The following is a 13,832-nucleotide window of genomic DNA, read 5'->3' on the forward strand; positions in this document are numbered from 1 at the left end:
TGTCGAGATACAGATCATATTGTGTCTGTACTGTGTCCATGGTGTCAGGTGTCGCGATACAGGTCATATTGTGACTGTAATGTGTTCATGGTGTCAGGTGTCGAGATACAGAGCATATTGGGACTGTACTGTGTTCATGGTGTCAGGTGTCGAGATACAGGTCATATTGTGACTAATGTGTTCATGGTGTCAGGTGTCGGGATACAGATCATATTGTGGGTGCACTGTGTCCATGGTGTCAGGTGTTGAGATACAGATACTGTGGCTGTGCTGTGTTCATGGTGTCAGGTGTCGAGATACAGATCATATTGTTGCTGCTTGGTGTCAGGTGTCGAGATACAGATCATGTTGTGACTGTACTGTGTTCATGGTTAATTGCCTTGTTCAGCTGAAGGAGGAAGTTCGGATTTTGACCTAGCTTCTCCAACAGGTATGCTTCGTAAACTTTTCCTTCTCTGAAATTGACATTTGTTATTTTGATCAAATCATTTGTGTTTCTGTTTGTTGTAGTATTTTTAGCATCTATACTGCCATCGACTTCTTTCAAGTTTGTGTTTTTGTTGACGTTTGAAACCGTTGTCTGTATATCGAGACGAGCTACAGTGCCTGTATATTATGTGTTATTTGGTCACAGATTTGACATTTGGATGAGTAGTAGCCCGCTGTTGTTGTATATTCCATTCTGTATTTTCACTTTTTTGGTCCCAAGGACAAAATGTTGTGTTATAAGAGGAGGTAGGTTATTTAACACTTTATTGGTTGTTGGATAGCTAAAAATAAAAATAAAACTTCTTAAATAACTTCCTGTTATGAATGAAACATTAAGCTTTTTTTCCTTGGGCAGCAGTGTCACGGTGGTGGGACCATCTTCCGCCATCTTTGTGTACACCCACAAATATTTGGAGTGAAACTTGTTGATGACATTGAAAAGTGTAGTTGAACGGTTATCGTTTGTCAACTTTGGGATAGATTTAGGAGCCTTCGGTTTCTTACCGATTCTGTAAGATGCTTCTGACAAATAGTATGGGTAGCTGAAGACCAATTGCCGGGAACTGCCTCTGAGATCTTGTGAATTGAATGTCTCATTGGAAACTGATTCTGTTGTTTTATGGATAGAGAGTCTTCATGTGGCTTTGTGGAAAGAGAGTCTGCCTGGAGACTACCTCCATGGTTTATGTGAATAGAGCATGTCCCTGTAGACCACCTCTGCGGCTATGTAAATAGAGAGTCTGTGATTTAGTGAAAAGAATGTCTGCAAAGTCTGCGGAAATGGTGATGTGGATGCTGGTCGGTTTAACCATGTGTCTGCTGTTTCAGAGATGAAGGGTCGGCCGACATCCTACGGTCTGCGTCGCCAGTACAGCGACACCGTGGAGCTGATGATGGAGTGTCAGGAGGAGGAGCTGCTCCCGGCCCAGATCGAGGCCTTCAAACGCGAGGTGGAGGAGTACAAGGAGGCCAGGAGGAAGATCAAGGTTGCGAAGGACGAGCAGATGCGGCTGGAGCAGCAACAGCTACGACAACAGAAGCTGCAGCAGCAACAGATTGCAGCAGCACCACAGCAGAATGCTGTGTCGCCTAGTAGTGCAAGTGAGTAGGCCTTGGGGTCAAAATAGGCCAGGTTGGAACAAAATAATTGCAGATCTTTTAAGATATTTTATATAATTTTTGTGTGCAAGAATGTTCTGTTTTACGGGAAAAGTTCTCTCCCTAGCATTAAGTAAAAGTGACAAGAGCATTAAGTGTAAGTGCAGAGAGTTGTAATTATGACCAGAATGTTAGTACAAGTTACCAGAGAGTTAAGCATAGTATGGGTGAAACAGTACGCTCTTACCACGGTATGGTACGTATTGCGGTACAAAGCCTTCGGTTCGGTCTGTTTCAGTTTGGTATATGAGGTATTATCATAATGTAGAAAAGAAAAGAAACGTATAAATTTGGACAATATATAGCTATTTCTAGACATTTTAGAAAAGGTTTAAAAAGGTGAATAAAATAACGGTACGAAAACCGAAAATACTGATTTTTGGGATACCAAACCGAAGGCAAAATACTGTGGTTCTACTAATACCGCAGTATACCGTTTCACCCCTAAGGTATAGGTGACTAGTGTTAAATATAAGTGACTAGAGCGCTAAGTAAACATAGTCAAGAGTAAGTGACTGGAGTGTTGAGTAAAAGTTTCAAGACAGTTTGGTATAAGTGACTAGAACAACAGCATAGGTGGGAACTAAGTATAAGTGACTAGAGAGCTAAGTATAAGTGACTGGAGAGCTAAGTATAAGTGACTGGAGAGCTAAGTATAAGTGACTGGAGAGCTAAGTATAAGTGACTGGAGAGCTAAGTATGACTGGAGAGCTAAAGTAAGTGACTAGAAGTGACTGGAGAGCTAAGTATAAGTGACTGGAGAGCTAAGTATAAGTGACTGGAGAGCTAAGTATAAGTGACTGGAGAGCTAAGTATAAGTGACTAGAGAGCTAAGTATAAGTGACTAGAGAGCTAAGTATAAGTGACTGGAGAGCTAAGTATAAGTGACTGGAGAGCTAAGTATAAGTGACTGGAGAGCTAAGTATAAGTGACTGGAGAGCTAAGTATAAGTGACTAGGAGAGCTAAGTATAAGTGACTGGAGAGCTAAGTATAAGTGACTGGAGAGCTAAGTATAAGTGACTAGAGAGTTCAATAATGGTGACTAGAGAGCTAAGTATAAGTGACTGGAGAGCTAAGTATAAGTGACTAGAGAGCTAAGTATAAGTGACTGGAGAGCTAAGTATAAGTGACTGGAGAGCTAAGTATAAGTGACTGAGAGCTAAGTATAAGTGACAGGAGAGCTAAGTATAAGTGACTGGAGAGCTAAGTATAAGTGACAGGAGAGCTAAGTATAAGTGACTAGAGAGCTAAGTATAAGTGACTGAGAGAGCTAAGTATAAGTGACAAGGAGAGCTAAGTATAAGTGACTAGAGAGCTAAGACTGAGTGAGAGCTAAGCTAGAGAAGTATAAGTGACTGGAGAGCTAAGTATAAGTGACTGGAGAGAGCTAAGTATAAGTGACTAGAGAGCTAAGTATAAGTGACTGGAGAGCTAAGTATAAGCTAAGTGACAGGAGAGCTATAGAGTGACAGGATAAGTATAAGTGACAGGAGAGCTAAGTATAAGTGACAGGAGAGCTAAGTATAAGTATAAGTGACTGGAGAGCTAAGTATAAGTGACAGGAGAGCTAAGTATAAGTGACTAGAGAGCTAAGTATAAGTGACTGACTGTAGAGCTAAGTATAAGTGACTGGAGCTAAGCTAAGTAAGTGACAGGAGAGAGCTAAGTATAAGTGACAGGAGAGCTAAGTATAAGTGACAGGAGAGCTAAAGTATAAGTGACAGGAGAGAGAGCTAAGTATAAGTGACTGGAGAGCTAAGTATAAGTGACAGGAGAGCTAAGTATAAGTGACTGGAGAGCTAAGTATAAGTGACTGGAGAGCTAAGTATAAGTGACAGGAGAGCTAAGTATAAGTGACTGGAGAGCTAAGTATAAGTGACTGGAGAGCTAAGTATAAGTGACTAGAGAGCTAAGTATAAGTGACAGGAGAGCTAAGTATAAGTGACAGGAGAGCTAAGTATAAGTGACAGGAGAGCTAAGTATAAGTGACTGGAGAGCTAAGTCTAAGTGACTGGAGAGCTAAGTATAAGTGACTGGAGAGCTAAGTATAAGTGACAGGAGAGTTCAGTAATGGTGACGAGAGAATTCGTTATGAGTGACTAAAGAGTTCAGTGTAACTGACTTATGTGTTCAGTATATGTGATAAATATAATGTAAGATTTCATTCATTCATTTGCTAGAGTGCTCAGTGTAAGTGACAAGAGCATTCACTGTAAGTGTTGTGATCATGTAACAGCCTCACAAGCCGATGTAGTTATAGTTGGAGAGAGTCCCCCCAAGCAGATGGCTGCTGCCCAGCCAGCGGTCTCCACAGCGGCACGCCTCCTCAACCCTACCCCCCAACAGGTGTACAAGTTTGTCAACGTCCCAGGGCAGACACCCACCGGCACTGGCAACCAGTGGGTTATCCGCCCTTTGATGCAGGTCATGGTAGGTGCATCTTGTGAGTGAGTAAGTTTAGTTTTACGCCGCACTCAGCAATATTCCAGCTATGTGGTGGCAGTCTGTAAATACTCGAGTCTGGACCAGACAATCCAGAGATTAACAGCATGTGCATCTGTCTACACAGTTTGGATATGATGAAATGTGTCAACCAGGTCAGCAAGCCTGACCACCCGATCCCATAAGTTGCCTCTTACGTGCAGCTGGTGATCAAATGATAACCTGAATGATTTCGTTATAGTGGTCTATGACTAAGAGGACGAGAAATTGAAGTGTATTGAAAACTTTGTTATTTGAATCTCAATGCTTTTGTCTTGGATAAAATAATGTCATGAGTTGTTGCAGAGGTTTTGAAAATGTTAAACGATGGAACATTGTTCCTCCCAAAGATGTTGAGGTGCACCGTTTGGAATTGAAATGTGCCAATGAGAATAAATTCGATCTAACCTCATACCCAAAGAAAGACACGATCTCACCAAAAATTACAGATTGATAGATCCTATTAACTTTCTGAATCCAGAAATTTCATAAATTAAGTAGGCTTGGATATTAGAACATTGTCACTGACTTCATCACATCATACAATGTATTTTTTTTAAACAATATTTCTCATTCTTGCCTTGGCATTACAAGTTACAAGTGTCATTGGCACTCCCATGCATGAATCTCCCAACCCTGATGGGTTTGTATGTTGTGTACATTTTCTTCCAGCCGCAACAGAACGTGGGCAACAACCAGCTGCAGCCCCGCAACCAGGCTGTCAGCATACAGAAGAGTCCATTCATGCCAAAGAGAGCAGGTACTTCACAGTTCACTGGAGTAGGGGGAGGGTTCCCACATGTCTGACCAGGGTGGGGTTAGGGGGGCATGATTTGTACTCACCTTGGTGACGGGAGGGGGTAACAAGGCTCTCACATGTACAGGCTCCTGAGTGTCATCAGGTAAAGTTTCCTCGTAGGAGTTCATACATTCGGGAGCCAAATTGAAAAAAACAAAAAAGTATGGTGAAAGAATGTCAATCCTGTATCTCTCGTCAGCATTGTAGCTCAGCTGTTGTATTAGTCTTTTATTCAACAATGGTCAACTCCAGAAGGTAACATTAACGTGACTTAGCATCAAAATTAACTTTCGTGAGGCACTAAACTGTGGGCACTTACGTGGTGGCCATTATGCATATCATACTTTGGGGAACATAATTTGACCTTTTCCATATCTTGCAGTTCAACTGAAGCTGTTGAGTTGTGATCTTTCAGTTAACCAATGTAGGGTATGAAGAATTACAAATTCCTCTTTGGGGACTAATAAGGAAATTGTTTGTTCTTGGGGAAAGTATATTTTCATTGTTAGTAGTTTTGCTAAGGGAAGTCGACACTTTCTGACACTGATAGTGTATCTGCTTGTACTGTTGCTGAAACAAGTCATTTCAACTTGTTTGAGTGGCATTTTTAGAAGTTGAGACGTACAATATGGAACACAGTTTTTATGGATAACAACTTCTTTATTTAAAAATCAACAACAAAATTGACGTATTGGATACAGATTCTTGTACAAGTTGTCTTACATGACAACGGTACACAGAATCTGTATAAAGTTATTTCCACCCCTGGAAATAAAGAAGTTGCTTACTGTTGCTTGAAAAAGTCATTTCAACTCGGCTCACCCTTGTCTGTGTCAGATTCCTTCCAGAACTACCCCCAAGGCCAGTTCCCGCCCCCGGGTCTCCAGGTGTCAAACATGTCAGGCAAGCGGCCCCTTGCAGTACCCCCAGTACGTGAACCCCCCCAAGAAGAAGCCCCGCCGGTTGGAGGCTGACGATATCGGTAACACTTCACATCTTCATCACTAGATGTATTATGGAGACATGAAGGCAGATTAGCTCACTTGCTGTGTGAAACTTAGTATTAACTTGTAGACAGTATCAATACTTAGGGAGATAAATCCAGTAAAAAAAGAAGCCATTCGTAATCTGTCATTTTAATTGGAAATGATGGTCTCCGTCAATAATAGTTTGATCACATTTTACAGAATTTCATTTACTGATTGTGAGAATCATTTTAATGTCACAGCTTGTCAGTCAGGCTTGAATGCATATATTTTGGTATTTCTCTGGAGATCATTCAATCCATGTTGTCTGAAGTTCACACAGAAAATGTTCGATGTTCTATTATGTTCAGTGTTCAAGCATTGGTTCTTCAAGCCAAAGTCTGGCCCTAATCACAGTATCAATATGGCCTGTTCTAGTGCTATGGCAGTGGTAATGCAGTTGATGTTGCAGGTCAGGGACTTTGTTGGGGTGTCAGGTATCACTGACTTTGCTGCTGGTGTTGTTTTGCAGGAACTCTTGTGCCCTTAGACGAGTATTACTATGGCAAGAAGGAGGGCGACCCCACATACCAGGAGGAGAAAGGGGAACACAGGTTTAAGGTACTGGCATGCACGATACATAGACAACCATTGCCTTCATTGGCAAGTTATTTCATCTTGGAGTGAAAGTGAAAACTCTATTCCCAGAGGCCCAAATAAGCTGCGTATCCGGGTAAAATACGCATAGAAAATTTCAAATTACACATTGAAAAATAATTGTTGTGACCAATTACGCATTTAAAATGTTAGATACGCAAACAGTTTAAAACAAATACGAACAGGAATATATTGATAAAAATCGCTTGCATAATGAAAAAGACAGAGATTGCTATCAAGTTGTACTGTTAGTATAGGACTAGTGTTGTACTGTCAGTATAGTATGAGTGATTTTTCATGAAATCATTTCCATTATATTTAAGTTGGTTTTGATTAGGTATGACATAAGGCAGAACATACCTGCTTAGTAAACTTACTCAATGACATAATACTTAGGTGAGTGAAATATGCACATATTTGAAAGCAGTGGGTAACGGAAAATGAAATACCCACTCAACATTTATAATACCCACTCCCAAAAAATACAGTGGGTACAGTACCCACATGAGCTAAATCTTATCTGGAGCTCTGTATTCCTTAGTGTCATAAGTCTGTACGCTAACGCTCAGTTTCAAAGAGGTATATACTGGATCCAAGTCTGCATCTTACTGAATATTCAATCACTAATTCCAAAATAATAGTTGTGTTACTATGATCCATAAAGACCTCTGATAGGGTTTGTGGGCTTTGTTGGAGTAAGTGTTTGCTGCCACTGACCCCTTGTTTGTTCACCATTCCAGTGCTGGTACTGCTCCAAGATGCTCTACAACAATGTGAAGACGATGATGCACATGCAGGGTCACATTGACAGCGAGAAGCAGCAGAACCTTGACCTCAGTGACCTCACTCAGTGTAAACACTGCTACAAGCAGTTCGACACACCATTCGAGATGCAGACGCACATTGAGAAGGTAATTCAGTCAATATTAACACTGCTACAAGCAGTTCGACACACCATTCGAGATGCAGACGCACATTGAGAAGGTAATTCAGTCAATATAGACACTGCTACAAGCAGTTCGACACACCATTCGAGATGCAGACGCACATTGAGAAGGTAATTCAGTCAATATAAACACTGCTACAAGCAGTTCGACACACCATTTGAGATGCAGACGCACATTGAGAAGGTAATTCAGTCAATATAGACACGACTACAAGCAGTTCGACACACCATTCGAGATGCAGACGCACATTGAGAAGGTAACTCAGTCAATATTAACACTGCTACAAGCCAGTTCGACACACCATTCGAGATGCAGACGCACATTGAGAAGGTAACTCAGTCAATATTAACACTGCTACAAGCAGTTCGACACACCATTGAGATGCAGACGCACATTGAGAAGGTAACTCAGTCAATATTAACACTGCTACAAGCAGTTCGACACACCATTCGAGATGCAGACGCACATTGTGAAGGTAACTCAGTCAATATAAACACTGCTACAAGCAGTTCGACACACCATTCGAGAAGCAGATACATTTGAGAAGGTAACTCATTACAAGCAGTTTCGCACATGAATCATTTTGTAAAAATATAACATTTTGTGATACTGCCAACACTCTGTTTACTCGCGATGATAAGTTCAGTCTCTCTATTCCAAATTGCACATGAATAACACAAATGTTCAACTCTGTCAGACACGTGAAGACCCGGGTTAGAATTGATCTTCAGCAACCCATATTTGTCGTAATAGGTGACTAACAGGATCAGGTGGTCAGACTCGCCGACTTGGTTTATATATATCATTGTATCCCAATTGCGTAGATCGATGCTCATGTTGTTGATCACTAGATAGGTGGAATATTGCTGAGTGCATGGTAAAATTTAACTCACTCACTCAACTGTGCCAGATCTGTTTGACTTGTACACATCGTTTCCTGAACGTTTCTGCTGACATACAATATACCTGACACACTGTTCAGTGTAATGATACATTCCCACTATTTGTTTCCAGGTGCATATGAATAACACAAATGTCCTGCTGTGCCGGATCTGTGAAAAGGACCATGAGAGCCGTCAGAGCTTGACAAGTCACATGAGACAGAATCACAACGCGTGTGAGATGCCATACATCTGTCAGCTGTGCCACTTCCGCTCCTCTATGTACAGCGATGTCGTCGACCACTTCAAGAAGGTCAGTTGTTATTTCCCTTAGTCAAGGTCAATCAGTCACCACTAAAACAACTGAAAAGAAAATGTGAAAATCATTATTTATTTCACTCAGTTTGTTTTTTGTTAATCACCACACTCAGCAATATTCAAGCTATATGACGTCAGTCTGAATGAGGGGGCGGCGGGGTAGCCTAATGGTTAAAGCGTTGGCTCGTCACGCCGAAGACCCGGGTTTGAATCCCCACATGGGTACAATGTGTGAAGCCCATTTCTGGTGTCCCCCGCCGTGATGTTGCTGGAATATTGCTAAAAGCGGTGTAAAACTAAACTCAGTCAGCCTGAATGATCAAGTCTGGATGAGACATTCCAGCACATTTATGGTGTCCCTGCTGTGGTATTGCTAGAGTATTGCTGAAAGTGGTAAACCTAAACCTCAACTCGCTCACTCACTCACTCTCCCCCTAACATCTCTGCCAACATATGGCATTTATAACCATTTAGAAACAAATAATTTGAAAATCATTTTCAGTTTATTTTTTTCCTAATAATCCAACTGAATTTAAAAAAGTAACAAAAATAGACATTGGAGTGTATTAATGTAACCATGGTAACAATCATGTGTTGCAGAAGCACGAGAACTCGGAGTGTCTGCTGTGCCTGTACTGCCTCAAGGTGTTCCACGTGAAGTTCGTCTCCCAGGGCTGGGGACAGACTCAGAACTACTACCACCATCTACTCCGACACCAGTCGAAGACTAACGCCAAAAAGTGTCAACTGTGCAAGCTCACGTTCTTCAATGCACAGGAAGTCAAGGCTCATCGAAAGAGAGACCACATGCCAAATCAGAAGGGAGTTATAGGTAGTTATACCACTTCTTTTAAAATAATTCGTTCTGAGTTGTCAGAGGTTTCAAGTCATAATAATATACCTCTGAGTTTCAAGTATAGAGTAAGACTATAAAAATGTTAGATAAGGACAAACTTTATGGATGAACAACTTCTTTATTCAGGTGATGTGACGTTTCGATACCGATTCTTGTAGCATTGTCAATCAAGTATGTGAATAAAGAATAAATAAGTTGTTCATCCATAAAGTTTGTCGCGACTATGCTTGTCGTAAGAGGCGACTAACAGGATCGGGTGGTCAGGCTCACTGACTTAGTTGACACATGTCATCGGTTCCCAATTGGGCAGATCGATGCTCATGCTGTTGATCACTGGATTGTCTGGTCCAGACTCTATTATTTTCAGACTGCGCAAATATAGCTGGAATATTGCTGAGTGCGTCGTAAAACTAAACTCACTCACTCCCTTACTCATAAAGTTGTCCTTATCTGACTCTCCAACTTCTAGAAATGCCACTCAAAGTAGTTATCAAAATGTTAACAAGATGACAAAGATATGAAAATGTTTGTAAAATTTCCACCAATAGATTGCTGTATCAGCTTTTTGTGTTTGCTTGTTGTTTAAAGTCGCACTCAATAATATTCCAGCTATATATCAGGACTAGGTACTGCATGTTTCTTGTGAGATGCACATGGTGGTCAGGCTGTGTATTGGCTGATGGTGTGTCGTTTGCCCGCAATGTGGAGTGTTACCCAAGCAACATTGCAACCACTGAACAGAGTCGATGATGTTCAGGATGATGTTATGTTGTTGGAATATAGAAAGAAACTGTGATATTATGGGAATATGGCAGTGATGTTGCTGAAATATACCTGTTAAATAGGTGTAGTGTTGAATAACGAGAGAGTTCTATGGATATACAATTATTAATATGAGCGACATCTCTTTGTTGCTACTATCACCGTTATCAAGCAAGTGATGACTTGATTTGTATATCCATACAACTCTCCACGTTCATCACACCATCTTCTAAATGCCACTCAAAGAGGTGTAGTGTTGCTGGAAAAGTGCTGTGATATTGTTGTGATATTTCTGCAATAAAATTGTTATACCACTCAAGTATTGCGAGAGTATTGCCAAATGCTGTTTGAACAACATCCAGTATATCACCCGTTTTGTGACAGGTATGAATGCCAAGTACACCACGCCTGACCAAGTAATGATCCGTGTGCCGGAGTCCGGTCTGCAGCCCAAGCAGCTTGGAGTGAAGTCCCTCAATGCCCCTGCCGTGTCCAAGGTGTCGGAGCATCGAGGCTTGCGCTACCCACGAGCCGTGCAGGAACTCCATTGTTTTGAGTGCAAGATGATCATGGCCACTACAGACCACTATAAGTACGTTCAGGGAGCAAGATGAAAGTTGTCTTCCTTTCACTGATGAATTTACAAACTTACTGTGTACATGCAGAAATATACACTTGTAGTATTTGACCAAATGTATTAACAGCATAGGCGGATCCAGAGGGGTGCAGGGTGCGCATCCCCCCTTTTGTCCTGAAAGTTTATTAAATGACCATTGAAACTCTTGTGAAAACGGATGAAAATGAACTGTGCACCCCCCTTTCTGAACTGTGCACCCCCTTTCTGAACTGTGCACCCCCCTTTCAGAACTGTGCCACCCTTTTCTGAACTGTGCACCCCTTTCAGAACTCGGTACCCCTTTCAGAACTGTGCGCCCTTTCTGAACTGTGCACCGGCACCTGGACGCTTCTGCCCTTCTGAACTGTGCACCCCCTTTTGAACTGAACTGTGCACCCCCTTTCAGGGACTGTGCACCCCCCTGTTCAGTGCCCTGAACTGTGCACCCGCTTTCTGAACTGCACCCCTTTCTGAACTGTGCACCCCTTTTCTGAACTGTGCACCCCCTTTCACTGAACTGTGCACCGCTTTCTGAACTGTGCACCCCCCTTGTGCACCCCTTTCTGAACTGTGCACCCCCTTTCTGAACTGTGCACCCCCTTTCTGAACTGTGCACCCCTTTCTGAACTGTGCACCCTTTCTGAACTGTGCACCCCAACTGTGCACCTTTCAGAACTGTGCACCCGCTTTCTGAACTGTGCACCCCTTTCTGAACTGTGTACCCCCTTTCTGAACTGTGCACCCCTTTCTGGAACTGTGCACCCCCTTTCTGAACTGTGCACCCCTTTCTGAACTGTGCACCCCCTTTCAGAACTGTGCACCCGCTTTCTGAACTGTGCACCCCCCTTTCTGAACTGTGCACCCGCTTCTGAACTTTGCACCCGCTTTCTGAACTGTGCAGCCGCTTTCTGAACTGTGCAGCCCCCTTTCTGAACTGTGCACCCCCCTTTCTGAACTGTGCACCCCCCTTTCTGAACTGTGCACCCCGCTTTCCCAAAAACTGTAATTGCCCTTGGACAGAGATACAAACTCAGGTTTTGTGCCAATCGAGCAGTAACATTCTGAAACTTCTTTATTTTATGGTCAACATTGGAACATATTGCCTTTTGAGTATCACCTTCTTAAATGTATAACGGTTGACCATTTTGAATTTTCTCCCTGTGACATATTAGCTGTTATTGTACATACCTTTTGTGTCAGATTTGCACGGAAACTGAACCATTGAGCTCAAGGAGAGGGAGAAATATGGGGTGCATTGTGAATTCTTTTGTGATGTTTGAATAGAAACAGTAGTTAGGTTGAGCTGACAGGGTTGAGTGTGGCGGCTTTAATGTTTGTAATGAGACTTTGTGACTGCTAACCTGTCCTGGCTGCACCTTGCAGGAAGTACATCCAGTGTTCCATGTGTCGGTTCGCCACCAGCTGCAGCTTCGCCTATGCCAACCACATGATGGGTTTCCACTCCGGCCAGATCACCAGCCTCAGCCTCAACATACCCTGGGAGCGTTCGCTACCGGCTCCCATGTACTGTCTGTGTGGCTTTGGCAGTCGGTATGGGAATACGATAGGTCAGTGGACAACACTTGCCTCACCACTAGTCTGATCTAACCTTTAACTAGCTATGAACACTCTGTGTGATGTCATGTATGTCTCAACTAGCTAATGATGAACCCTCTCCAATGACTTGGGTAAACCTTCAAGTTAATGGTGCAGCCATTCAAGTAAGTAATGGTGCATCCTCTCTTGTTCCAACCCGTGAAGGTCCCGGGTTAGACTTGGTCTTCAGTAACCCATGCTTGTCGTAAGAGGCGACTAACGGGATCGGGTGGTCAGGCTCGCTGACTTGATTGACACATGTCATCGGTTCCCAACTGCACAGATCGATGCTCATGCTGTTGATCACTGGATTGTCTGGTCCAGACTCAATTATTTAGACCGCCGCCATATAGCTGGGATATTGCTGAGTGCGTCGTAAAACTAAACTCACTCATTCACTCTCGTGTTCTGAATTTCCCCTCAACTATCTAATGATGAAAACAATCCAGTAACTAATGGTGCACCCTCTCATGTTCTGGACCCTTGATAATCCAATTGAATTGGTCTTCAGCAACCCAAGCTTGTCGTAAGAGGCAACTAACGGGATGGGGTGGTCAGGCTCGCTCACTGTGTGACATATGTCATCGTATCCCAAATTGCGTAGATCGATGCTCATGGTGTTGATCACTGGATTGTCTGGTCCAGAATCGATTATTTACAGACCTCTGCCATACAGCTGGAATATTGCTGAGTGCGGCATAAAACAACAAACCAACCAACCAACTCATGTTCTGATTTACATCTCAACTAGCTAATGATGTCTGATGTACCATCATATTAGTTCTGAGAATGCTCAAATATATGTATCTTTCAATGCTAGTATGACCGTACCTCATGTTGGTTGTGTTAGTATGCCTTTCATGTGGTTATCTTTATGTCCTGTTGTACATTTCAGCCAATCATCTTGTATTCTGCACCAAGCGATCCTGCTACAAGGAGAAACCCATTTTACCACCCAAAGAGGACAGAGGTAAAATATATTCACCTCTAAGACATAAAAGTAGCCGTGAACATCCGCGTTAGAATTGGTCTTCAGCAACCCATGCTTGTCGTAAGATGCAACTAATGGGAATGGTTGGTCAGGCTCGCTGACTTGGTTGACACGTCATCGTATCCCAATTTCGTAGATGGATCCTCATGATGTTGATCACTGGATTGTCTAGTCCAGACTCGATTAATTACAGACCACCACCATATAGCTTGAATTCAGCTGAGTGCAGCTTTAAACAACAACTAAAACAACATCAGACATTAAATAAGGAGCATTAGAAATTATTGTCAGAATCTGAAACATTACCAGTTTTGA

The 13,832-nt window shown here is 42.4% G+C and overlaps 1 protein-coding gene across 1 annotated transcript in view; it reads left to right on the forward strand.

The window, feature by feature from the left end:
- Positions 1 to 13,832, forward strand: part of LOC124286174 (zinc finger protein 280D-like) — a 40,815-nt gene that overhangs the window by 18,090 nt on the left and 8,893 nt on the right. The window contains 12 exon segments of the mRNA XM_046722523.1: positions 1,318 to 1,590; positions 3,885 to 4,078; positions 4,802 to 4,889; positions 5,766 to 5,770; positions 5,772 to 5,910; positions 6,426 to 6,514; positions 7,291 to 7,461; positions 8,512 to 8,691; positions 9,297 to 9,528; positions 10,699 to 10,906; positions 12,314 to 12,498; positions 13,422 to 13,496. Of these exon segments, the coding sequence (XP_046578479.1) occupies positions 1,318 to 1,590; positions 3,885 to 4,078; positions 4,802 to 4,889; positions 5,766 to 5,770; positions 5,772 to 5,910; positions 6,426 to 6,514; positions 7,291 to 7,461; positions 8,512 to 8,691; positions 9,297 to 9,528; positions 10,699 to 10,906; positions 12,314 to 12,498; positions 13,422 to 13,496 (1,839 nt within the window).

The sequence above is a fragment of the Haliotis rubra genome, unplaced genomic scaffold (assembly GCF_003918875.1).
Source record: "Haliotis rubra isolate DU_JTF1 unplaced genomic scaffold, ASM391887v1 Scf378, whole genome shotgun sequence".
NCBI classification, from domain to species: Eukaryota; Metazoa; Mollusca; class Gastropoda; order Lepetellida; family Haliotidae; genus Haliotis; species Haliotis rubra.